This window comes from Rhinatrema bivittatum, chromosome 1 (assembly GCF_901001135.1).
Source record: "Rhinatrema bivittatum chromosome 1, aRhiBiv1.1, whole genome shotgun sequence".
NCBI classification, from domain to species: domain Eukaryota; kingdom Metazoa; phylum Chordata; class Amphibia; order Gymnophiona; family Rhinatrematidae; genus Rhinatrema; species Rhinatrema bivittatum.
In genome coordinates this window covers 699,523,308-699,551,096 of record NC_042615.1, presented here as the reverse complement: position 1 = coordinate 699,551,096, position 27,789 = coordinate 699,523,308, and the positions used below count along the sequence as shown (strand labels likewise).

Below are 27,789 nucleotides of genomic sequence, written 5' to 3'. Positions count from 1 at the left end.
ATTGTGCCTGGGAATTTCAATATCACATCAAAAAAAAAATCAGTGGAAAATTGATTTTTCCATTGATTTTCCTCCCGTGTGTTATAGCAAAGTCATGTTTCCCCAATGCTTTCATTTTTGTAATTACATGCTATTAATTGCATCAGTAGCATGGGATCTTCTTGGTGTTTGGGTAATTGCCAGGTTCTTGTGGCCTGGTTTGGCCTCTGTTGGAAACAGGATGCTGGGATTGATGGACCCTTGATCTGACCCATCATGGCAATTGCTTATGTTCTTATTGAAATTGCCAGGCAAAACAAAATAAAACCTGAAAATAAAAGGTCCCCAGTGATAACCCACTTAGAGACCAAAGGCTTGGACAGACATGGAATCCGGAAACTGCAGCGGGAGCTCCAGAATTTAGGGGGAAGGACAGACACCTGGCAAAGTCCATCACATTACCTGTCAATTGCTGTGCTTTATAGCCAGCTTTAACCTAGTTCAGAACCTGGTGCCGAGAAAGTGGTTTTAGATACTTTGGAGCCAGGGCAGTATATGGAACCAAAAAGCAGCTGTGCTTTAAAGGATGGGCTGCATCTTTCTGTGAATGGAAAAGGCTCAGTCCTACCTGAGAAATTCAGATCACACGGTGACAAGCATTTGAACTAAAGGCAGGAGGTGGCAGATGGAAACTGATGGATGCGGCCCAACACCTCCGACAAATAAAAATCGATGAACTTGCTAGTCCACTGTTCGGCAAAAAGGTAGAAGGGAGCAGAAACAAGCCAAGGAGAGAGAGCTGGAAAGCTATGAGCACAGATATCCATAGTCTAGACAAAAAAAAAAAAACATATAATAATCTAGTTCTGCAAGCCCTAAGGGTGGAGGAAGACCTAGATACTATTGCCATCACAGAGACATGCTTCAATGAGTCCCATGAATGGGATATGGCCAGACCCGCGGAAGGGAGTGGAGTAAAAATGTAACTAGACTGTAGAATAGTGAATTGCATATATCATGCACATGTATCTATAGCACTACGAAACACTATGATAACTAAGCTTACCAGAGAATCAGCCAGCACGGATGACATCATTCCTGGGAGGATGGAACTAACTTGGTTTATTCTACTGATAACAAGAGGCCCCTGGCCTACAGTAAGAGCACGCAAACATACACATGCTAAAATATATATTGACTGGCTATTAAAGGTAATGGGTGTGGATTATGCAGATGTCCGGTATGGCAAACCCAGAACCCTTATAAGCTGAGCACGCACGCTGAAGCACTGAGCAGATTCTGAATTGTACACCTTTGCTTTGTATCACCTTCTGCTCCATAGAGGAACCCCGCCTTCCTCTATTAATTTCCTCTATTAATAAACCTCTTTATCTATAACTGTTTGAAGCTGGTATTCATTACGTTATCAGATAGAGGTGAGCCTTCTTTTAACAAGACATAGAAAGAAAAAGGTTGGGTTTGCAAAAAAAGGAAGAGGAGCAGCTCTTTATGTTAATATCAAGGAGACATGGGGGGGGAAAGGAGGCAGCACCGCAGGCCATCTTGAAAAGGGGCAATGTCACTTCCAGCTGCACCGGTGTGTTCTACAGACCTCCGGCTCAGGTGGAGGAAATGGGCAGCGATCTGGCTGAAGATACCCAGAAGGGGGGAGCTGGCATCAGAGGGAGATTTTAACCTGCCGGATGTGGGCTGCAGTATTCCGTCTGCAGAATCCGTGAGAAGCAGAGAGATCGTGGACGCCCTTCAAGAGGCTGTGCTCAGACAAAAGGGAGCCAGAACTCATGAGCCAAGGCCCAGTGCTGAACCTCCTACTTCTGAACGGAGAACGTATCATCGCTAGCATCTGGACAGGTGCCCACCTGAGCACCAGCGATCATCGGTGGGCGTGCTGCAGAGGCAGCGCTCACAGCCTCTGGGGGGGGGGGAAGGAGTCCGTCATTACTCTATGGTGGTCACATTTAGGGCCCATGAGTGCATGGCCCCCCAGTCGAGGACTACTGCTCCGGTGACTGGGAGAGATTATGGCTCTGCACGCAACGTTAAGAGACGGAGGTTGAAAAAGTTTCAACTGCTAAGATTTACAAGGCACTTCGAGGACTGGCTCAATCGAACTCCTGTACCTTTCTGACCGGGCTGTGGCATAGAGGGATTCCTTCTTCATCCTCCTCCAAAGCTCTCATAAGCTGTTTTCAGAGAACCTTCAATGTATACTTGATGGAAATGAATTCTAAAAGTATATTACGCCCATTAGAGCAGAGAGGGCTCGTAGGATGCTATCAGACCTGTGTCAGAAGTGTCACACTTCTCCTGGCTCTCTCTCATATTTTTTGGTCTTCAACTTCCAAATTTTTGAATGAAAGTACATCAGCTTTCTTGGGCGCCTACTGGGTTCAGATATCCTCCGTACTTTTGAACTTGTACTATTTCATGATATTTCATCCTTACAGTGTAGAATTAAAAGTGGGCACTCACTAGTTGAAAAACCACTATTGATAGGGGGGGAAAAAACCCAATCTATTTTAAGCATACGGAGAAGCCCAGAAACTCCCTCTTTTTGGCGCAATCAGCTTCACTCTTCAATGCAGATGGAGAACATTGCCAGTTACTCATCCTTTCCACACAAGAGGTCCTTCCTGATGACCTGGGATAGTTAAATTCAATGCCGGCCTCCGAAAACTCGCAGCTCGATTCTGAACAAATTACGGCCAAGAAGATGTAGGGGGTTTTTGTTCTTTGAATTCCAAGATGTGGTAGTATTCCTCTGTGGGCAGGGGAGGACAGGAAGGTTGGAAGAGGAGTTTAATAAAAAAATAAGCAAATTGTCTGGGTCTGTGCCGTTACATCCTATGGCGGTGGGAAGTAGCAGAAACCACACTCCCTACAGTTGCTTTTTGTGATGTAAAAATCTCTTGTTCTAGGCTTGGAGACTGGTTACCTGTTGCAAACAGTTGTTTCATCAGTTTGTTTGCATGACAATAAATGGTGTTAAACATACAGAAAGGGAAAGAATCTCTGGGTTACTGTGAACAAAGGCTTGCAATAACAGATCCCAGCCCTGGCACCGACTGACCTGAGATAGCAAAGGAGGAGGAAACTGCATAACTCAAATAAAAAAAAAAAATCTTTACTTGAGCAAGTATTAAATAAACAGCAGCGGAGGAGCTCTGTGTTTGAAGCAGGCCTTTGCAACATTGCTCTGGCCCTGGAGTACACGGAGGCAAAAAGTCAATCTGTAACCAAACCTAGGGGATCGATGTCAGAGGCAGAAGTGATGAGATTCACAAAAGGTCCTTTCATTTACAGGCAAGACAAGACAACCCAAAATAAATCTGGAGGCAACAGTGCATGGGGTTTATTTTTAAAAGCTTTTACAGTCGCAAAACTATAGCCAGCTATTTAAAAAAAAAAAAAAAAAAGAAAAGCTGAACTCTTTAGGCAATTATTTCCATAATTAGTATTTCACAGATTACATATAACATCCCATACTTCAAACCCACCATATTAGAGTCAAATTTCTAGAGCCCCCAAGAAAAGTCCTAACACAGCACGCCCAATTCTAAGGCAAAGTCTAAATGGGAGTGCAGCCTCCCGCATCCCCATAGCACTAAAATAGCAATTCCTGGTTTTTATAGATCATCCCCGAGTGACTTTTTTTTTTTTTGCTATCTTTAAATATTTTTACAATAAAATTTCTCTTCTGCTGGCAACAGCTGAATGAAGTTATACCATGCACTAAAAAAAAAATAATAAAAAAAAAAATTTAGTTTTATCTTTTTCCATAGCTTCAAGCACAAAACTGAACCACATCGCTGGAGGAAACCACCGTCACAGCATTTTGTTTAAAAAGATGTTATTTGTAGATCTCAAAAAAAAAGAAAACAAAACAGTTGCTCTTTCAAAAAAGATTTTTCTACTTGCTGTTCACTTGTTCTGTTTTCATGGGATCTGCAGAAAGTTCTTTCTAAACTTCACTTGCTAGGACAGGCAGTGGCGTGCGGTCAGGGGAGTCCGTGAATCCCCTGCTCTAGGTGAAATTTTTTTTTTCCCCCATCTGGTGTACTTTAGTTACCTGCATGCCCATTGGTCAACAGAAAAAGACGGCCTGCGGCGGCATTGGACCCCCCAACTGCAGCAGCCATACAGAGGGCCAATAAGAAGGAGCAGAACAGGTGGCTGCCATGTCGTGGTGGGGCCAATCATGGAGGCAGTCACTCAGAGCTCTGCAGGAAGGAATAAATACAGCAGGGGGCAGAAGGCAAGATAGCAGGGTCCTGCCTTCTACCCCATGCGAAAAGCTGTCACAGAAGCATTAGAATCTGGGAATGAGAGACCTTCAGACAGCTGCGTGACTGCACCCATGCGGAGTGGGGAGGGAGGCTGCTGTGCCTGCAAGTGAAATGAGACACCAAAAGAGACAGCAGTAGTGTCTTCAAGGCCTTTTCTGTTAGGATCCTCAGGGTATGACTCCCAACGGCAGGTTGTGAGTGACAGACTCAAGTCACGGTGTCTGCTGGGCTCAGGACATGGGAAGAGGAGGGGGGAGGGGGTTCCTGGTTCAGAGAGACTGGGGGACAGACTCCCCTCCCCTGCAGTCTCAGCTTGAGGATGACAGACCACTGGGGCTGGGAGGGTAGAGAAGGGATGAACTGTAGCTGCTCTTGCTTCTGTTTCTTGGAAAGTGGCAAGAATTTGGTTTGCAATTATTTTTGGGAAATGCGTATCTCTAAATATTTTTATTGGGTACAGTACAGGAAAAATGCAATGGTTTTTATTTCTCTGGAGTTACACCGCTGACAGACTGGCTTTTTAGGTTTTCCAGCTCAGTTTTTGTCTTGATTCTATTTCTAATTTATGGTTAATTCTGTATTTGGTGAGGGTCTGTGTTTTGCATGTGGGACGGAGGTGAGGTTTTCTGCTAACAGGTAGTTTCTGTGTAGGGATCTATATCAGCCTGCTTTGTTCGATTTTCCTAATAGGGGGTATATTGGTGTTTTCGAGCCTGGTGTATTATTTACAGCATTACCTCTTCATAGGTAGGGTTGTTACTGTTTGAATGATGGCAGTTAGTGCTGTATTGGTATGGGAAGTTTACTATATTGTAACTGTAATTCAATTTACTATTAACTTTCAGAGGACTAACTACACCCAACACGTTAAAATAGGCCTAATACCATATGGGTTTCAAGGTTTGTTTGGGTTGGTTTGTTTTTTTTTGGGGGGGGGGATTATTTTTACTTTTTTTTGTAAGGTTTTCTGCTTGACACCTCAGCAATGCATGTAAATATAATCTGGATGTTATGATATTTTTATAGCAGAAGACAGCACTATGACGGTCATTTTTTCATGTAAACTCTATTAGGAATGGGCCTAGGAAGGATCTGGGGGAAGGGGAGGACCAAGGATGGTGTTGGGAAGAGGAAAGGACCTAGGGGTTTTTGTGAGGGATTAAAGATTACAATATAAATGAAATGAAAGAAAGGTAAATATCATTGTGTGTTAATTCTTTTGTCTGTAAATCAATACAATATTAAATCTTTCCAGATTTATACCACAGATACTACCAGAAAAGTTTCGCCCTGGCCTTCAGTCTCACTTGTTGGGGCGTTAAATCTCACTCTTTGGGGTAAAGGAGTAGCAGGGGAAAAGGAAAGTTAGGCAATTATATCAGGAAGGGGTGGGTAGGAGGGAAAATTAGGCGATTATGCCAAGACGTGGAGAGGGAAAGGAAGGTGATTATGCTGGTGGGGGGAGGAAGGAGATGTGCATTTATTGAATATCCTATTTAGAATGTCACCGCCCTCCAGGGAGGACAGGGTTCACAGAATATATTAAGTCCTCCCTCCCCGCAAACAAAAACAAGGGCACGTTTTTCAGTAAGTCATCAGATGGAGCTTCCAGGTACACAATGATAACACCTGCGTTTTGATTCTTCGCTCAATCTTATGATGGCCTGATGAATATTCACAGCATAATTAAAACACCGATATAATTACAGCTGTTTCTGCCTGCCACCTCCCCTTCACAGTACCTGGTTTGTTTAAAAATGTGCTCAAGTACATCTTTCCCTTTGCAGTTTTTGACATAGTGCAGTGCATCATGGGAACAGTTTTCTTATAAAGGGCTTTGTTCATAACACATAACAGATGATAGCAGAAAAAGAGCGGCCCATCCCGTCTGTCCAGTTATTCCTGTCCATACTGTACAGACACACCCCCAGCTGCTAGACAGAGTTTCAACGCTAGCAAGCTGTCTCTGCTTATCCAGGAATGTTTTTGTCATTCTCTCTCGTTCATATGCTATATCATCTAAGGCAGAGGAGCTTATGGATTCCTCGCTTAGTTCACACCCAGCTCCCCTCAATCCCCACTTTTAACCACAAAAGTTCTGAAATAGCAGAGAATATAAAAAAAAAAAAAATAGCGTGGAAAGGCATACAGACAAGCGTTTCACAAAAAAAAATAATAAAAATTTGAAAGAGTACAGACTACTTACAAAAACTGCATTTTAAATTTAAAAAAAAAAGAAAGGAAACAGACATGGCATCAAGCATTTACCCACAGTGATACATCCCTTTGTTATATATCTCCAATACTGCTTCACTATAAAAAAAATCAAATAACCTTTTTCTTTTTTTTAACCAAAATGTCCCAAGGAACCAAATGCCTGAAGAACAGGCGTGTAAAGCACTCAGTCTCAACGGGGCCTTCCTGCTGTCCTAGGAGCCTGGATATTTTCAATGCTTTCATCGGACGTTTTCCAGACTACCTGCACGTGGGTGTGTTCCCTGCCAGGTGAGAGTGCCCGCGCAGGTTTGCACGCTGCACAGGTCCTTGTTACGTGGAAAACGCTGCAGAGTTTTGCACCTCCCCCAGCATATACCCTTACCACTTTTTTTTTTTTTTTTGTTCAGACCCCACTGGACGCCTCCACTCCGATATTTTTTTTGTTACATTTGGTATCCTTTGTGTTTTCTCCTAGGCTGTGTGTAAATGAACGGCCCATGCATAGGGTAGAAGAAGGCGTGGTTAGTGCACCAAAGCATTGTGCAGTAGGTAGGCCCTGATTAAAGCTGATTTTAAAAACAGACAAGTACCAGGATGTACTGCAATGATCAGGGTGCTGTCTCTTTAAGAGCAGTGAGGTGTGGCACCCAAAGGGAACCAATTTCAAATCACTTTCATAATCCAGGTCTTTAATTCATGCTCAGCCTAGATGTTTTTATGCTGAGCAACAGCCAAATATCCCTTTATGACAGTAACATCTGGCTGCTGTTTGCTTAGTGAGAGCCCCAACCTCTGGGGTGAATTGCTTATGGGGAAGCATTTCATTGTGGCCATCTTGGGCATGCTTCAGAAAGAGGTCATCCACCCAAATCCTCACAAACCTTATCTCCTAAATTCATTGGCAGAGTCCCTCAAAGCTCCTTTGTAAAAGTAAATACAAGGGCTAAAGATCCGACTTATCTCTTCTGCCACGGCTAAGAAGGAAATGGGAGGGTCTGAATAATCACCAAAAGTTTGTCAATTCTTAGCATGCTACCAAAACGGTCATCCACTGTTATCACCTCCTGCATAGATTACTGCAACTTGTTTTTGTGGGCCTCCCACTGAACCATCTTTCTCCACAACAATCTATTCAGCTACATGACTTATCTTTCTTCAACCTTGCTATCCCTTTATAATAACCCCTCTTCTCAAACTGTTCCTGCATGCAGTTAAAGCTTCTCTTACTTGCCTACAAATGCATTCATGCTGCAGCTCCTCATTCCCTATCATCTCTCCCCTACATCCTTCCTCATGAATTCCATTCATCGAACAGGTCACTCTGTCTGTGACCTTCTCCTCCACTGCCAACTCCAGACTCTGCGCTTTCCACCTCTGTGCTGTATACAGGGGGAAAAAAAAAAGGACTTTCATTCTCTTGTTCTGGCTCTATTCAAATCCAGTCTAAAACCTCATCTTTCTGAGGTTACTTTCAAAGCCCAACTACTTCATTACAATACACTTCCCTTAGAGTTGTGTGTCATATATGTTTGTCTTGACTAGATCGTAAACTCCATGGAGCAAAGACTGTCTCTTATGTGCATCTGTACAATGCTGACTAGGTCTAGTAGCGCTTTAGAAGTGACAAGCAGTAGTAATAATAATAATTTTAGATAGGGGTGACTGCCTGGTTATGAACCAGATAGTCTGGTTTTCGCATTGGTTGTACACTGTAACCGGTCACTGTAAAACCCACTCAAGGCAGCACAGGAAGTGAGACTAGAGTGGCTGGTCAGGGGACCAATCAGATTAAGTGTTGCTCTGGGCTGGTTCATCAATCCGCTGGATGCTCTGTTTTTAGGTGGCCAATCACAGCTGCAGGAGAGAACGGAGAGGAGGAGAGGCATTGCGCACGGTCAGGTTGTGAAGCATTCTAGCATGGGCGTTGGGAAGGGGCGGGTCACAGGGGCCATGGCCACCCCCGTCCCCTGCGTCAACTTTTTTCCATCAAGTAGCCACAGCAACTCCTGCTTCCCCAAACCACTTCTGTTACCGGATCGGATCATTGGCAAGAAGATGTGCCAGGTGCTCTGATCCTCCCCCTTGCTGCAACTTGCTCGAGACAGATGTTATGCCTTAAAAGATGTAACCTTCGGCTGCAAGCAAAATTTAAAAACATGGCAGCAGAACCTGTAGGCATTTTCACCCCCAGACCTCTTTGGTTTCCCTGCTTGCTACTGCCACCGCTGGGAACCTCTCCTTTGTTGCTGCTGCTGCCATGATTTCTCTCTTGGTGCTGCTGCCCCGGGCCATGGGAGTCAGGACCTGCCTTTATTTCTGCTTCCACCCCAGGCCACCACCAGATCTACATGACGCTTCTGCTGCTGCCCTCAGCATCTTCCCGATGGGGGGGGGGGGAAGGGGAGTCAAATCACCAGAAGGGGTATCCCTCCAATCAAATCATTTTCAAACAAAAGAGCCTTCTCTACTGCCGGCCCTAACCACTGGAACTCTCTTCCTTCAGACCTCAGGCTCGAACAATGCCCAATTACCTTTAAAAAAAGACTCAAGACTTGGATGTTCACCCAAGCCTACGCATGACTTTGACTTTACTCACTCCTATCCACCCTGGACAATTTATTCTAATCTCCCACTGCTTAATAATCCTAGATTCAATTACAATTTTCCAGCCAACAATTGATCACAGGTTACATTTGTGACCCTAATCCCTTGTATTTTGATTCCTGTTATTTAAAATGATCTATTTCATATTGTGTTTAAAATTAGTTATATCCTAGTTCTTCAATCCTTGTTCTCTGTAAGACTCTCGTTCAAGTCATATTATTGTTGTATGTAAACCGAAGTGATTAGTAACATTGTTACTAGAACCGCGGTATATAAAAGTGTTAAATAAATAAATAAAAAATGATGGGGAGGACTAGGAAAGCTGGGGAACAGGGGAGAGAGAGCAAGAGAAGGGGAGGAGGGGGAGAGACTGGAGCAGGGAAAAAAAAAGAGAGAAGAAACAGTTGACAAATTTATTTCAATTTCTATGTTCGTAATTTTTGATTTGCTTGAATGGCGACACAAGTACAGATGCTTGTCTTTTGGACTTCTGCTTGAATTTTCTTCCTCTGCTGTTATAAACCACAGCATGCAACATTATACAGTTACTGAGGTAAAAATGCAAAATAGTTAAAAGAAAGCCAGAGTAGTTGGATAGAGATGATAGGTTTATAAGACTAATGCAAACTGTCAGAGGTTGGCTCAATGGCAGTAGGAAGGGAGACCGTGGTACAATTCCTGTAGCAGACCGGTAAGGACTGGAAATGCTGTAGCAGCGGCATTCACAGCCGCTAGAAGAGAGAAGCCCAGTGATTATGCAGCAGCAATAACTATGAGCTCAGAGCGCTGACACTGGCATAACTGCACTAGACAAGGTGTGATGAGGGAATAACAGTGGGAAGAGACTCAGGTAACAGAATAAAAGGCTCAAGGTGCTGCAGTTCATTTAGGGCAGGTTCTCAATGAGCCGAAAGCCCAAAAAGCAGGAGAAATCTGGCAGGCAGTTTAATATATATAACATTTATTTTATCCTTATTCATTTTAAATATTGCATTGTTTATGTCTGCTGTTTTGAAACATTTATTGGTATTTAGGAAATTTAAAATAAATTGTTATAGTTTGTAATTTTGGAATTATTCTACTCATCAGCTACTTTCAATATTTTTTTTTGTAAGTAGTATGGTCCTTGTAACGGAGGGACCCCGTTTCCCCCCTTGCTGTATGTGCAAGACCAGATTAGAGGCCCGGTCTACCTAAACTCCCCCGGAAGGAGAGAGCTTTGTGGGCGGGACCAGCTGGGTTCAGGAGGCCCCTGCGTCTCCAGGAGAGCGAGCTCCTGTAAATCTATGCTGACCCAAAGCCCAGGGAGGGGGAAGTGTACTGAAAAGGTAGGCAGTCATTAGGCTGAAATACTGTTCATGTGAATAAACTGAAAGTGCTTTTGAAAAAGGCTGGAGTCCCTGTGGCTTTGTGCCTCTGGCCTGGGAAACACCACTCGGTTTCCCACAGTCTTACTATATTGATGTTTTATATTTCTTGTTTTACGCAAGTTTATGCAAATGAGGAGGAAGACGACACCCTCCCAGTCTTCAAGTGTATAGTCCTGGACTGTGGAAAAGTTGTCAACACTAATTTTAGATAATTTTCAAATTTGCTTGCTGGAACAATAGTCTTATTTTTCAGTCTTGGCATAATTTTAAACACCGTTTCCATTGCCAAAAATGGCACACCCGGAGCTGCCAAGCATGAAACATTTACTTCAAAAGCAGCTTTAGAAAATCCCACAGAGAACCCAAGTGTGACCCGAGCAGGGACTCTGGAAAGAAGGAAGGGCTCCCCATCCCCACAGGCTTTCTTGCTTTTAAAGGCTGTGGGAAGAACTATCTTTCTTTAGGAACTGTATCTGACCTGTTTCTAGGCCTTCTCTTCCCCAAAGCTAAAAAGAGAAAACTGGGGAGATCTGGATCATTGGCCATGAGCAGGTAGGACAGAAATGGGGCAGGAGGTTTTAAATATAACAAAGAGGAAAACCGAGAGACAGACTTCTCCCTCCCCCACCCACCCACCTCCAAAAAAAAACCTTAGGAACAATGGCAGGCAAAGCAATTATACAGAAAAACTACTAACATATCATCTAACACCTCTCTGCAGGCTTCAAGCTTATTTTCATGTATTATAAAGCTTGCAGTTCATTTTCAACAGACTTTTTAATGAAACATCAGCACACATAAGAATATAAGATATGCCTTACTGAGTCAGACCGAGGGTCCATCAAACCCAGCATCCTGTTTCCAACAGCAGCCACTCCAAATCACAAATACCTGCCAAGTACCCAAACAGTAGCATAGGATCTATTTAATGTCAGCAACAAGCAGTGGCTGTTCCTTATTGATTAACAGCAGTTTATAGACTTCTCCTCCAGAAACTTATCCAAACAATTTTTAAACCCAGCTACACTAACTGCCTTAGCCACATCCTCTGGCAACGATTCTAGAGCTCAGTTGTGTGTTGAGTGAAAAAGAATTTTCTAACTTCAGTTATACTGAAATGCACTCTCATATCTGTGCAGTTTAAGGACTCAAATAAATATATCAAGCAAACACTATAGAATTTTCATTTCTTAGGGACCGAGTGGGCTCCTGAACGAGTCTCATCCCTAAAAGCAGGAATTCCGAAAACCCTAGGGGCAAAATGAGCTCCACAGATTTCATAGAAAAGCTGAGAGGAGAGGATCACCTTACTGGTGGCTTGAAAGAATCAGTAAGTACTGCTTGGAGGAATTTTTAAAACTTAAAAGTGGCAGTTACTTGTGAACGGAGACTTTACCTGGGGCCAGAGCTACAGCTGCTTCGTTTCCCGGTCCCCCTGACGTCATTGGGAGGGGCCGGCGCCCATATAACCGGCAATACTAGGCGCGCCTTAGTCGCCGGCGCGCGGCTTTGTCCGGCTTAGTCCGGAATAGGACGGAGTAGCGGTGGAAGAGTCTCAGTGACAAAGTGGCTGCCAAGTGAGAATACAAGATAGCAGAGACTTTCGAGTAAGTTGGTCAATAGTTACTTTGTTTCTACGATTATTTAATGCCTCATACCAAGAGGAAGGGCAGGGTGAGAGGAGAACCCCCGACCCCGATTACTCCAGTCCCACCTCAATTAAATATTGGATCCTTCTTTACTCGAGTTGGTATAATGTCTCCGGGTGGGTGCTAGTGTTGAGCAAGCACTTTTCCCATTGGATTTGAATACATCTTTAAGCCCCGGAGAGCCCGAGACTCCATTGCCACCGAATCCTGCCCAATCTCCAGTTTTGAACGACAGGAATCAACCTAAGCTGTTGGAGGATGCCGTTTCTATCGGAGGAAATTTGGAGAAAGAAGGGGCAAGACCAAAAATTAGAGGGAATTCTAATGGGAAAAATGAATTCCCCCTAACATCTACACCTACGGGGCACAAGGAGAGTACAGAGGCCTCTGATAGGAGGAACAAACCCTGCTCTCCAGGAACAGTGAGTTTTTCAGATAACTCAAAAGTGTCTCATACACAGCCTGTTACTCTTGAAAATGTTTGGACTACTTTAACTGATTTAAAATTGGTGATTTTGTCTTTGAATAATACTGTGCTAGATATACAAAATAGGATATTGAAAGTGGAACCTGAAATGTCTCAACATGGAGAAAAAATTGTAAGACTTGGAAATCAAGTTGAACAAATTGAAAAGATTCAAACAGGTCTGATTCAGGGAGAACTTGTGAATAGCAGGAAAATTGAAATGATAGAAAATACATTAAGATATAACAACTTAAGAATTCTTAATTTCCCCAATGTTAAACTTATATCACCTTTTGAACAGTATAAAAAATTTATGCTAGAGAATTTATTAATAGATATAAGTGAATTACCAGCTATAGAGAAAAAAATTTTTATATCGAAGGGGAAAAAAAAGAAGGAGGTTTCACAGCAGAATGTAAATTTACAAAATGAGATAAATAACCTTACTGCTTTTCTAGAACAATCTATGTCTGACCAGGTAGATTTTAGGGGAACATTGTGTGTGAAATTCTCAACAAGCTTGGATCGGGATAAGATACTTAAACTGTCTTTAAAAAATAGAGAAAAATTGTTCCTAGGTCAGAAGGTTTGGACCTTCCCTGACATAACTAAGAATACTCAAATTCGTAGAAGGAGTTTCCTTCAGATGAATCAGGAATTAAAAGATATAGGTGCACAAAGTACAGTGTATTATCCAAGTAAATGTGTTGTAAAACATCAACAAGAGAGGTATGTGTTTTTAGACCCAGTTGAGTTAAGAAAATTTCTTGATGCTAGATTACCTGCTCAGGTTCCTAATCTCGGCACTGTAGTAGAAATACCATAATTTTCCTAAAAGTTATTACTTGTAATTGCTCAAGAGAATGCTATCTTGGTTCTTTAATTTCTTTATAACAGGGAATGTTCTTATTCAAGGAGAAAATAGGTTCAATTAACCAATATACTTTAAATTGTTTGCTTCTAAGATTTATTAGCTTAAACTTAAATTCTCAAATGGTAATTTTCCTCTGTTTTGCCTTTACCTATGTTTAAATGGCAAGCTGTAATTGCTGTCTGTATGTAAAAATTATTGGCATAAATAAAAAATTAAAAAAAAAAAAACCAAAAAAAAAAACAAACTTAAAAGTACTGGGGAGAAGTAAACTATTGGGGTATATTTTTTTTAGTGTGCTTGTGTGTTTTGTTTTAAATAAGTAGTCAGAAAGGCAGGCAACAAACAGAAGTTTGTGTTCATATTTCCCAACCTTCCCACCCACACCAGCTCATCCTTTAATTTATAGGTGTCACTTTCACACTTAAAAAAATCAAATCAGTATTTTAACTTAAAACTCAGAAATTCTCCACATCCTATTAAGAGTTTGATCATAGGGATGTGCATTCATTTTGAACGAATGCGCAATCCGCAACGTATAGGTCCCTATTCATTACATTCATGGGGTTCTGAAACATATGGCGAACCCCCACGAATGCAACGTATCATTAACAAATAAAACCCCCACCCCCCCAAGACTTGCCAAAAGTCCCTGGTGGTCCAGCGGGGGTCCTGGAGCATTCTCCTGCACTCGGGCTGTCGGCTGCCGGTATTCAAAATGGTGCAGATAGCCTTTGCTCTTACTGTCACAGGGGTACCAGTGCCATTGGTCGGCCCCGTCACATGGTAGGAGCACAAGATGGCGCCGGCAAGTCTTGGAGGGGGGGTTGTAGTTAATTAAGTTTAAAGGGTTGGGATGGGGTTTGTTTTTGGTTTTTTTTTTTGTTTTGTTTTTTTTAACTTTAATGGGAAACAAATACAATACGTAACTAATGGACAAATCAGGGTCCCCCGAAAACAGATGTAACAGATTTGGGTCCCGAACACGAATACCGAATCCGTCCCTGCTGCACATCCCTATTTGATCATTCCCTTGTAGATCACTACCAGATAAATAGTGAATACATTTACTAACATCCACCTGGCCAAGATGATGAAACGGACAATGAAATGCTAAGAGAAATTAGGGAAGCCAACCAAATTGGTAGTTCGGTAATAATGGGAGATTTCAATTACCAACCAAGCAGAAAATATGAAGCAGAAACGTCTTGCACATCAATCAAATCACAAAATCCCAGCGTGCAAGAAACAGGTAACCAAGTCCATCAACAAGCTTATAGTCAATTTTTTATTAAGATGATGTTTTTAAACAGCAATCATTCCTGGCAACTCCATAAATCTTCAAACATGCAAGTAAACAGTCCCCCGACACGGTCCGTGTTTCGCGGTAGCTGCATCGGGAGGGACCCACGATTAATGTTATCTATGGTATAAAGAACAATAAATGATGGACCATATAGAGAGGGCTATTAAACTTATACAGGTTTTCAAAGAACAAAAACATACCTTATATATTCATCATGGAGCGCACCGGCTCGTACACTAAGTGAACAATTTAAAGAGGCAGTTTTGGCGCCAAAGACAGAAAATACCGCGAGAGACTCGCAACTAAACTCCTCCCCCACAGAAGTGTCAACTAAACAGGAACCATTCAATGTCTTTGTTGAGACCTTTTGGATGGACAGTAGATAATTTAAAGATCCACTTTTGTTCACGTCTACCCAGGATTTCAGAATAATCCCCTCCCCGGAACGGGGGTACCACCACCTCTAAAATTGAAAATTGTAGATCAGCAATGGTGTGATGATGTTGAACCCAATGTGTAACTAGGGGTTCGTCCATCCTGAGTAGACGGATGTTCGAACAATGTTCTATCATTCGGGTCTTAACCATCCTAGATGTCTTACCCACATACAGTAGAGGGCACGGGCATTGGATGACATAAACCACGCCCCTCGTGGTGCAATCCGACCTATATAGGAGTTGGTGAAAAAGTCCAGTGACAGGATGAGTAAAGGAATTTGACAGGGTGGTGTGACTACATACTGTACAATGCCCACAGGGACCATGCTGGCCAGCGCCACTCTCCCTCAGTTGTCTATTAAAATTTGCGTGAACTAACTGGTCCCGGAGATTACTGCCTCTCCGAAATGTGAACCGCAGTGGTCCCTGAAAAAGCAATGAAAGGGATAGATTCTCCCAATGTCTCCGGATCATAGCCGCAATAGCTTTACTAGCAATAGAAAAAGGCAAAATACAATTAAAGCATTGGCCTGCATTATCTGATGAGGGGAGGAACAGCCAGTCACGGTCAGTGTATAACGCCCTTTTAAAAGCTTTTTTGACCACCCGTATGGGATACCCCCTGTCCAAAAACCGCTGAGACAACACCTGGGATTGATTCAAAAAATCACTCCTAGAAGAGCACAGACGTTTTAATCTTAAAAATTGTCCCGTAGGAATGTTGTCTCTCAGGGGTTTCGGATGACAGCTGGAGTATGCCAAAAACGTGTTCCTGTCAGTTTCCTTCCTAAACAGTGTAGTAATGTATCGGTCATGTGCTACAGAGATAGTGACATCAAGAAACGCGACTTGTGAAGCGTGAATGCAGAAGTTAAATTGTATGTGTGGGTTGAGAGAATTTAACCAGTCAAAGAAAACAAAAAATTGAATGTCTGTCCCTGTCCAGATGAGCAGAATGTCATCAATGTACCGTAGCCAAAGGGCCACGTAGGAGAACCAATCAGAGGGGTAAACCAAAGAAGTTTCATAGTCGTCCATGTAGAGACAGGCCAATGAGGGGGCCATAGTGGCCCCCATGGCTGTCCCTTTAATTTGTTGATAGTACTTATGGTCGAACATAAAGAAATTTTTGGTCAAAGCTAAAGTGGCCAATTGTAACAAAAATGAAGTAGACAGCCGCTGTGGGGCCGGTCGTTGATTCAAGATATTTTCAATCAATTGTAATGCTTCTGGCTGAGGAATGTTTGAATATAATGAGATGACATCAAGAGTTACGAAGAAGAAACCCCCCGCAGGAACAGTAGAGTTAGATAGTTTCGTGATCAAATGTGCAGTATCTTTAACATACGACTGAATCTGGGATACAAATGGTTTTAAGAAAATGTCAATAAACTGCGATAATGGCTCCAGCAAAGAATTAATACCTGATACAATTGGGCGGCCTGGAGGGGCCACCAAGGTTTTATGAATCTTAGGTAAAACGTAAAATAGAGGCATGACCGGGGCGGAGTTCACCAGAAATTTCGCCTCCCTAGTCGTAAGCATTCTACAATCGAGAGCCTCCTGAACTAAGTCTTTGATAATGTTTAGCAAGTCTGGTGTGGGGTCCTCTGAGAGCAGTCTATAAAAAGAAGTGTCGCTAAGTTGACGCAACACCTCCGTTTCGTAGTCTGCTTTGCCCCACACCACTATCCCTCCACCCTTGTCGGCCGGTTTAATTACAATGGATGAATCTTTAGACAAATCCCTTATTGCTGTGGCCTCCCTTTGGGACAAATTATACTGTACAAACTGTTTTCTAGTGGCAAGTGCCTGAGCATCCTGGCTTACTAGGCGCTCAAAAGCCCCTAATAAAGGGTTTATAGGGCCCGGAGGGGTCCATCTGGACTTCTTTGAGATCACTGAGTTATCTAGAGTGGACGGGGAATCAGTAAAGAACAATTTTCAATTTCAAAATCCGGAAGAATCTGTAAAGGTGAACCTGTACATCAAACGGGTCGCACCGAGTTGTAGGTACAAAGGACAAACCCTTCTGTAAAGTTCTCTTTTCCACATCAGACAAATGACGGGTGGATAGATTGAATACAGTCTCAGGACTTACTGCCAGGCATCCGGGAGACGTGACGGAGGACGAGGTGTTCGAGTCGTTTTCTGTCCCGACTGGTTTGTACCTGTACGGGACCGTGTGACGCGCGTTTCCCTGGGGGGCTGGCCGGCGGTAGTCCGTGTAGGACAGACCACCTCACTGAATGTGGAACAAGGGGGTTTACACCAGGATCAAGTAAAGACGGACAATCTTGTTCATTTGTCCAAACTATGTGTTCCCCAGATAAGTAAACCTGATGTAGTTACACTGGATGTAATAATGGAAGCTATAGTGAATTTACAAAATTCTGTAATAGCACAAGTAAATCCTGTGATAGAAGTAGTAAATAATTTACAATTGAATGTAAGAAATATAGAGATGGAAAAGGATAAAGAAATGAAAGAATTAGAAAAAGTTAAAGGAGATTTAGTTAGTACAAAATTGGTACAAGAAGTAATGATAAAAGAAAATCAAATATTGCAAATGAAATTGGAGAATCTAGAAAACACTAATAGAAAGAGAAATCTCCATTTTGTAAACTTTCCTATGCTGCCACACATATCACCTAAAGAGATGTTTAAAAAATATGTATTAGAAATATTAAAAATACCAGAAAATGCAGTACCTCCACTAGCTAAGAGTTATTACATTCCAGTGTACAAAAAAGGAATACAACAAGAAGAACAGCAGGGAGCACAGGCTATGGACAAGTTAGAAGCTTGTTTGGATGTCTCCAAAATTTTGGAAACATCAGATAGTGAAATGGTACAAAGTGCAACATTATTAACTACTTTTGTTTTTGAGACTGATCGTGATTGGGTGTTCCGTCTATTTTTCAAACATAGGTTAGAAGTATTTTTGACCTTAAAAATAAGAGTTTATCCTGATTTTTCAAAAATGACGCAAAAAAGGAGGCAGCAATTTCTTTTACTTAGGGCAAAGGTTGTCCAAATAGGGGCTAGCTTTAGCCTTAAGTACCCATGTAAGTGTTGTGTTGGATACAAGGGCAAGTCTTTTGTATTTTTTACCCCTCCTCAATTATCAATTTTTTTAAGTGATAAAAAACAAGTGGAAAACCTGGAAGTGGAAACCCCGTAGAGACCATGCGTTCAGTGAGCCCTATAAAGTGTATTGAGTACGTTGCATTGTACAAATTTGATATAATATTATTTTCCTAAATGTTTGTTAATTGACTCCTTATTATTTGAGGACTATAAAAATAGCATTGTGGATGTTTTCATATATGCTTTTTCCTAAAACAAGATTGTTCTTGTGTTTAAGATATGTAAAAATTTGAATAAATTAAAAAAAAAAAAAAAATAGCCCTCTCTATATGGTCCAGCATTTATTGTTCTTTATACCATAGATAACATTAATCGTGGGTCCCTCCCGATGCAGCTACCGCGAAACACGGACCGTGTCGGGGGACTGTTTACTTGCATGTTTGAAGATTTATGGAGTTGCCAGGAATGATTGCTGTTTAAAAACATCATCTTAATAAAAAATTGACTATAAGCTTGTTGATGGACTTGGTTACCTGTTTCTTGCACGCTGGGATTTTGAGATTTCAATTACCCCAATATTGACTAGGTAAGTATCATCAGGACATGCTAGAGAGAAAGTTCATGGAAGGAATAAATGACAGTTTTATGGAGCAATTGGTTCAAGAACAGACGAGAGAGGGAGCAATTTTAGATCTAATTCTCAGTGGAGCTCAGGTTTTGGCGAGACAGGTAATGGTGGTGGGGCCGCTTGGCAATAGTGATCATAATATGATCAAATTTGAATTAATGACTGGAAGGGGGAAGTAAGTAAATCCACAGCTCTAGCTCTAAACTTTCAAATAGGAAACATTCATAAAATGAGAAAAACAGAAAAAAACTGAAAGGTGCAGCTACAAAGGTTAAAAAGTGTGCATCAGGCATGGACATTGTTAAAAAATAACATCCTAGAAGCACTGTCCACATGTATTCCAACCATTAAAAAAGGTGGAAGGAAGGCAAAACGATTACCGGCATGGTTAAAAGGTGAGGTGAAAGAGGCTATTTTAGCCAAAAAATCTTCATTCAAAAAAATGGAAGAAGGGTGCATCAGAAAAAAATAGGAAAAAGCATTGGCAAGTTAAATGTAAGGCATTGATAAGACAGGCTAAGATAAAATTTGAAAAGAAGTTGGCCATAGAGGCAAAAACTCACAATAAAATCTTTTTAAAATATATCTGAAGTATATCTGAGGGAGTAGGTTGGACAGTTGGATGATCAACTGTTTAAAGGGGCACTTAGAGAAGATAAGGCCATCACGGAAAGATTAAATTATTTCTTTGCTTGTGTTCACTGAAGAGGATGTTGGGGAGAGACCTGTTCAAAAGAAGGTTTCCTAGGTGATGATTCAGCTCAACCAAACCAAATCATGGTGTATCTGGCAGATTTGGTAGGCTCAACTGACAAACTAAAGAGTAGCAAATCATCTGGACAGGATGGTATACACCCCAGGGTTCTGAAAGAACTAAAAAATTAAATTTCAGACCTATTTCAATTAATTTGTAACCTACCATAAAAATCATCCGATGTACCTGAAGACGGCCAATGTAACCTCTATATTTAAAAAGGGGTCCGGGGTGATCCGGAAAACTATAGACCAGTGAGACTGACTTCAGTGCCTGGAAAAATCATGGAAACTGTTATAAAGAATAAAGTCACAAAACATTTAGATAGACATGGTTTAATGGGACACAGCCAGCGTGGATTTATCCAAGGGAAGTCTTGTCTCACAAATCTCCTACATTTTTTTTGAAGGGGTGAATAAACATGTGGACAAAGGTGAACCGGTAGAAGTGGTGTATTTGGATTTTCAGAAGTCATTCAACAAAGTCCCTTATGAGAAGCTTCTAAGGAAACTAAAAAGTCATGGGATAGGAGGCGATGTCCTTTTGTGGATTGCAAGCTGGTTAAAAGACAGGAAACAGAGAGAAGGATTAAATGGTCAGTTTTCACAGTGGAAAAAGGTAAACAGCAGAGTGCCTCAGGAAGCTGTACTTGGACCAGTGCTTTTTAATATATTTATAAATGATCTGGAAAGGGGTACAAGGACTGAGGTGATCAAATTTGCAGATGACACAAAATTATGTAGAGTAGTTAAATCTCAAGCAGACTGTGATGAATTGCAGGAGGACCTTGCGAGACTGGAAGATTGGGCTTCCAAATGGCAGATGAAATTTAACATGGACAAGTGCAAGGTGTTGCATATAGGGAAAAATAAACCTTGCTGTAGTTACACAATCGGGTCAAAACAGTAAAAGTCGCGGGAGAACACACAGGCCACTCTGCTGCGCGCGCGATTCTGTATTCATATGAGGGCCCGCGGCAAAAAGAGGCACTAGGGACACTAGGGCGTCCCTAGCGCCTCTTTTTGGATAGGAGCGGCGGCTGTCAGCGGGTTTGACAGCCGAAGCTCAATTTTGCTGGCTTCGGTTCTCAAACCCGCTGACAGCCATGGGTTCGGAAACCGGACGCCGGAAAAATTGAGCGTCCAGTTTTCAACCCGCGAACCGCAGGCCAATTTCAAAATGTATTTTTATTTTTTTTTACTTTCAGGACCTCAGACTTAATATCGCAATGATATTAAGTCAGAGGATGCACAGAAAAGCAGTTTTTACTGCTTTTCTGTGCACTTTCCCCGGTGCCCGGAGAAATTAATGCCTCCCTTTGGGTAGGCGCTAATTTCTGAAAGTAAAATGTGCAGCTTGGCTGCACATTTTGCTTTCTGAATCGCGCGGGAATACCTAATAGGGCCATCAACATGCATTTGCATGTTGCGGGCGCTATTAGGTTCGGGGGGGGGGGGGGGGGTTGGACACACGTTCTCGACGTGCTATTACCCCTTACTGAATAAGGGTTAAAGCTAGCGCGTCGAAAACACACGTCCAATCGCGGGTACTGTATCGGTCTGTTAGTTAGGTTCTATCTTAGGAGTTACCACCCAAGAAAGAGATCTAGGCTTCATAATGGATAATACATTTTTTATTTTTTATTTATTTATTTAACGGTTTTATATACCGACATTCATCAATGATATCACATCTGTTCACAGCGAAACAAGAAACTAGTGCCTGTGGCGGCGCTTTACATCGAACAAGTTTAACATAATACAATTAGAACATATTGAAACATAATAATTAGAGAGTAAGGAAAGGTAGGGGAAATAAAGCATTAATCTAAAATTAAAATAACATGAATACAAGAGGGTAAAAAGAGAAAAAAGGAGAAAAAGTGACATAAGAATGAAATTAGATTAATAAATTAGTGTAGGCAAAGATTGCAGGTATATACAAAATGTACAATTATAGGGAATAACATGAAATATCAAATGTGAAGGGAAGGGGTGAGGAGAGGGGGGGAGAAGAAGGGGTAGGGAGGGGGTAGGGTAATACAGAAGGGAGTGAGAGGAGGAATGATGTAAGCTTAGGGAGAAACCAGTTCGAGGGGGACTCATCCGCATTTAGTGAAAATCTGGGTCAAGGGGGACAGAGATGGGAGGGCATAGATGAGAGAAATGAGAATTTAAGTGTATGCTTTGGTGAAGAGCCAGGTCTTAAGCTTGCGCTTGAAAGTTTTTGGGCATTCTTCTTGGCGAAGTTCAACTGGCATTGTATTCCAGAGAATGGGCCCTGCGATTGATAATGCACGTGCTCTCGTGGAGGTTAATTTGTAGAGTTTAGGTGAAGTGGTGGGTATGGTGGCGAGATGAATGTGTCTAGTGGGTTTATTGGCTTGGTGAAATCGGAGGGAGTCATTGAACCAATTCATTTCGGGGTTGTACAAGGCCTTATGAACGAGTGAGAGAGCCTTATATTGTATACGGGAGGCTATGGGAAGCCAATGTAGATCTTTTAGTACCGGTGTGATGTGATCGTGTCTGTGTGTGTTGGTCAAAATCCGTGCTGTAGTATTTTGTAGTATTTGAAGGGGGTGGATGGCATTGTTGGGGAGTCCGAGGAGAAGGGAATTACAATAGTCTGTTTTGGCAAAGATAATAGTTTGTAGAACAGTACGGAAGTCAGGGGGATGAAGTAGAGGTTTAAGTTTCTTAAGGGTGTGAAGTTTAAAGAATCCATCCTTTATTATATTACTGATGAATTTCTTCAGTGAGAAGTGACCATCGAGAATAATACCCAGATCTCGGACTTGTTGAGCAAATGGGATGTGTGAAAGCGGGGAGGGGTTCAGTTGGTTTTGAGGTGAGATAAGCATAATTTCGGTTTTAGTGGTGTTAAGGGCTAGGTGGATGGAAGAAAGGAGGTTGTTTATGGATTGGAGGGTATCATTCCAAATATCCATGGTTTTTGAAAGAGAGTCGGTAATGGGGATGAGCAACTGAACATCGTCAGCGTATATATAATGAGGGAGGTTGAGGCTAGAAAGGAGGTAACAGAGGGGTAAGAGGTAGATGTTGAAAAGGGTTGAGGAGAGGGATGAACCTTGTGGGACACCTTGCTTGAGGGGTATGGCCTTGGAGACATGGTTTCCTTGCTGAATTTTGAACTCTCTATTACTGAGGTAGGAGTTGAACCAATTAAGGGCAACACCTGTGATGCCAATTTCAGATAATCGCTGTAGGAGAATGGAGTGGCTGATGGTATCAAATGCAGAGGAGATATCAAGAAAGGCAAGGATATAAGATTGCCCTTTCTCAAAGCCTTTGAGAATATGATCTGACAGAGAGAGTAAAAGAGTCTCGGTGCTGTGGGATTTCCGAAAGCCATACTGAGAAGGTGCAAGGATGTGGTTTTCATCGAGATATTCAGTGAGTTGTTTGTTAACGGTTTTTTCAAGGAGTTTGGATATGAAAGGCAGATTGGAGATGGGACGGTAATTGGCTAGATCAGAAGGGTCTAGTTTAGGTTTTTTTAGAATAGGTTTGACGATTGCCTGTTTAAGAGGGACAGGTACCTTTCCTGAGTTAATGGACAGGTTGATGATATTTGTTAAGGGTTTAGCAATCAGGTTAGGTATTGCGAGAAGATGTTTGGTGGGTATTGTGTCGGTAGGATGGGTGGAAGGTTTGGCTTTTTTAATGAGAATTTCTATTTCTAGTGTAGAGGTGCATTCTAGAGAAGATAGAATATTAGTGTTATTTCTAGTCTTGACTTGGTTGCAGTCAGGTTCGGATTGTTGGATGGGAGTGGATGATGCATTGGTGAACTTGGATATCAACTTGTCTATTTTAGTTTGGAAAAATGTGGCAAGTTCTTCACATTTAGATTTGGCTACGTCATCTGGGACGTCAGAAGCTGCTGACTTGGTAAGAGAATTAACGTACTCGTATAGCACTTTAGGATTGTATTGGAGTTGGTGTATTTTGTTAGCAAAGAAATCTCGTTTAGTATTATTGAGTTTTTCTTTGTACAGGTGTAGGGAGGATTTGAATTGTGCCAAATGTTTATGAGATGGGTCATGGCGCCAAATCTTTTCGGATTTTCGAAGTTGTTGTTTAAGGTGTTTTAGTTCGTGGGAGTACCAGGGTTTCTTTTTGTTGTTGTTTTGTGAGGAGATAAGTTTGGCTTGTAGGGGGCACGTGGAATTGGCTATAATATTTGTAATATTATGCCATGAGGCCAGTGCTGTGTCTGCGTCGGAGAGGTCTAAGTGATCAAGATTGTTTGAAACTGCTGAGATAAGGTCATCTCTGGTACAATTTTTCCTGTAATGGATAGTTTTATTTATGTTATCATGGCATGTGGGTATCTTGAGGGAGAGAGATGCATTGATGCGGTGATGATCTGACCAGGGGATGGGTGTGTGGGAAGGAGGGTCAGTTTGAATGAGGGCATTAGTGAAGAGGAGATCGAGAGTGTGGCCTGCCTTGTGAGTAGGGAATTCAATGGATTGTTTGAATCCTAGAGCGTTTAGTGAGTCGAGTATAGCGTCACATGTTGACAGCTCCGGGGGGAGCTGTCAACATGTAAGTTGAAGTCACCTAATATGATTGCTGGGGTGTCGATAGAGATGTTCTTAGCGATGTATTCTATAAGAGTTGAAGGGTTGCTATGTAGAATTCCTGGGGGGGCATAGACGAGACAGATTTGTAGGGATGGGGACTTGAAAAGTCCTATTTCAATTTTAGGTGGGGGGAGGATGGGGAGGAGTATCATATTGAATTTTTTCTTAATGGCTAAAAGTAAACCACCTCCTTTCTTTTTTGCCCTGGGGATAGAAAAAATGTCATATGTATCAGTTGGAAGCTGATTAATGAGAACCGTATCAGATTCCTTTAGCCAGGACTCTGTTATGGCACAGATATCCGGATTTTGGTCTATGAGTAGGTCGTTGAGTAGAGGGGTTTTTTTGTTTAGTGACTGGGCGTTGAGGAGAACAAGAGAGAGAGCGGTGAGACCAATGATTTGGGTGAGAGGGGGGGAGATCATGGAGGGGAGGATGGTTCTTAGATGTGAGTGATGCCGTGGGTATAGGGGAGAGTTGGGCCTGTATTTGTTGTATTTGAGAATGGTGATTTGGTATTGATGCATGCTGAATGGATGTTAGGATGTAGTGTATGAATGGAATTGGGTACTGATGATAAGAGAGATAGGAGGAGGTACTTATATTTAAGGTTATAGAATGTACTGAAGCAGAAGCGAGGAAATGGTGAATGTGTGGAAGGGGGAAAGAGAGGGGACTGGAAATATATGATGGAACAATTCCAGTGTGAGAGGGAGTGGAAGAGGAGAACTATGGGTCACAGCAATTGATAGAATGTAATGATAGAGAGGTGCACAGTAATTATCAAATACCGTAGAGGTAGTTATCCTATGCCGATCAAATAACAAATACAGTGGTTGTCAAGAACATTGCAGTTGACAAGTACATGGCAGTTGTCAATTCAAGTAGTCTAGACGGTAGGGATAGGGTATGCACAAACGGAGAAGCACCGGGTGGAAGGACACCAGACGATTATTCTCTGTGCAAGTGGCAGCTAGCATATAATGTAGGAAGTCTCTGTCACCAGGAAAAAAGGAGTAGATGCTGGAAAGAAGCTTCCTACAATGTGTCACTATATTCTTTGTCTACATTGAAACTGTCAGCTCAGTGTGCTGTGGCAATCAAAAAAGCAAATAGAATGTTAGGAATTATTAGGAAGGGAATGGAAAATAAAATGGAGGATAATGCCTCTGTATCACTCTATGGCGAGACCACACCTTGAATACTGTGTGCAATTCTGGTCACCGCATCTCAAAAAGGATATAGCTGCACCAGAGAAAGTGCAGAGAAGGGCAACCAAAAATGATAAGGGGCATGGAACAGCTGCCCTATGAGGAAAGGCTAAAGAAGTTAGGGCTGTTCAGTTTGGAGAACAGATGACATAGGGGGGGGGGGGGGGCAGGAATATGATAGAAGTCTACAAAATAATGAAAGAACATCAACAAATTAATGTAAATCAGTTATTTACTCTCTCAGATAATAAAGGACCAGGGGGGCACTCCATGAAGTTAGCAAGTAGCTCATTTAAATTCATTGCCAGAGGATGTGGTTACAGCAATTAGTGTAACTGGGTTTAAAAAAGGTTTGGATAAGTTCCTAGAGGTAAAATCCATAAAATGCTATTACGGTAATCAATAAGCAAAAGTTGCTTGTGATTTATCTAATGTTTGAGTACTTATGACTTGGGTTGGCCACTGTTGGAAACAGGATACTGGGCTTGATGGACCCTTGGTCTGACCCAGTATGGCATATTTTATGTTCACAATTGTTAGCATCCTAGAAAGGAGGCGGCGGCAGGACTTTCTATGGAGAGGGCCTATGAACCCAGCAAATAACCTTCAGTGTTAAGCATGCAAGGGAGACAAAACAACACAGCACTATTTCTACAGAAAGTATGGACAGGATTTCCCTTGTCCCCGGTGCTAGGGAAGAACATTAAAGTGGCTGATGCATGATTTCTGAAGCTTGGCCACAGAGTATAGCCCCAATATATCGCTTTGTGTGTGCAGTTCCTCTTCCTGCAAAGGGATTTTCTACAGGATTTTTTTTTCAAAGATGACTTCTTTGTTTATAACAGAAAACTAGGGGTTTTTATTAGCAAATGGAGTGTCCCTCTGGTCTGCTGTTGAATAAATGCGTTAACGATGTTTCAAATTAAAAAAAACAAAAAACAAACAGCAATCTAAAAGCAGCTTGGTTTTGCACAAGCTTTGACATCGTGTTGTCCATGCCGCTCTCTGTGGCTTCCGGAAGTCTCTACATAGGTTTCACCTAAGGTAAAATTATCTACAGGAGGTTGGAGATGCCCATCTTTTACTCTTTCCCTTAGAGTTCAGAACAAAAAGGCCTCACACAAATACTGTATCCTCCAGACCTTACCGAGTAAGTCCAACTTCAGGTTAACAACTATCGGCTATCTTAAAAAACAAACAAACAAACAAAAAAAAACCCACACATACATCTCTCAAATTCCAAGGAGGACTTTATAATTACTGAGATGGTTAATCTTTCTGGCTGAATCAGCTTTTGGCAAGTTTGCTTTCCAAGCCCGGGAAAGACCTATCCACAGCATACCTCTCCTCTACCCAAAAACCCACTCACACTCGCGAAATCAAGTACGCCAGCATAATACAACGCGGACACTATCTCGATCGCAAACGCATGCCTCCCAAACGAGAGAGGAAAAACCATGCCCGCAGTTCATAAACCCCCAGCGAATGCCTATGCGCCGGGATAAGATCGGATCAGCTCCTGGGATGGTCAGGGAGAGACAACGCTTTGTCTGGAACTGCAGTCCTCTTACCTGACTCACACAGCACCGCAGAGACATTTTCCCCTTTCAGACAATGGGGGAGGGAATCCTCCTCCGCACGGCAACAAATCGCGCTGCCTCTGCCCAAGTTCCCCAGAGTCTGGGGAGCTCCAGCGGCGATCTTCCTCCTTTCCCCCTAGGGTTGCCAACTGGCCGGTTTTGAACCGCACAGTCCGGTTTTCTGTTCACCTGCAGCGTCCGGTCGGAAGTACTGACCGGCCACTAAAAAATCTGTCTCCAGCGGCAGGCAGCTCCTTTTCCTTACAGCTCTGCACCCTTTCCTGTTTACAGGCGGGGGTGGGCACTAAAGCAGATCGAGCAGCAGGATCGTGGAGCTGCAGCCCTGCGCCTATCTCCTCTCCCCGTGCTGTGATTGGTAGCTGTAGGGAGTGGGGGTGGGACCTCACCGAAGCAAATTCTCCTTAGTAGTTGCTCTGCGGCTCTTCCTCTCCACCTCCTCGCTCTACTGTGATTGGAAACTGTGGGGAGAGGGGATGGGAACACAGCTCAATCTCTCCCTCCTCTCGGCTGCTCTAGCAGCACTTTCTGCATAGGTCAGGAATGCCTCAGAGGGGAGAGAGGCACGGAGGAGGCAGAAAGACGGGAATGGGAGAGAAAAATAAGGATGCAGGGAATGGAGATGGGGGAGGGAGTCAGTAGAGCACTGGGGAGATTGGGGGAAGAATGAGTGGGGCACGGGCTAAGGAT

General features: G+C 42.5%; 1 protein-coding gene across 1 annotated transcript in view; it reads right to left on the bottom strand.

Moving 5' to 3' along the window:
• Positions 1 to 27,782, bottom strand: part of SERINC5 (serine incorporator 5) — a 131,183-nt gene extending 103,401 nt beyond the window's left edge. The window contains exon 1 of the mRNA XM_029575654.1: positions 27,073 to 27,782. Coding sequence (XP_029431514.1) covers positions 27,073 to 27,099 — 27 coding nt within the window. The 5' untranslated portion in view covers positions 27,100 to 27,782. The remainder of the gene's footprint in view (positions 1 to 27,072) is intronic.
• Between the last annotated feature and the right edge of the window lie 7 nt (positions 27,783 to 27,789).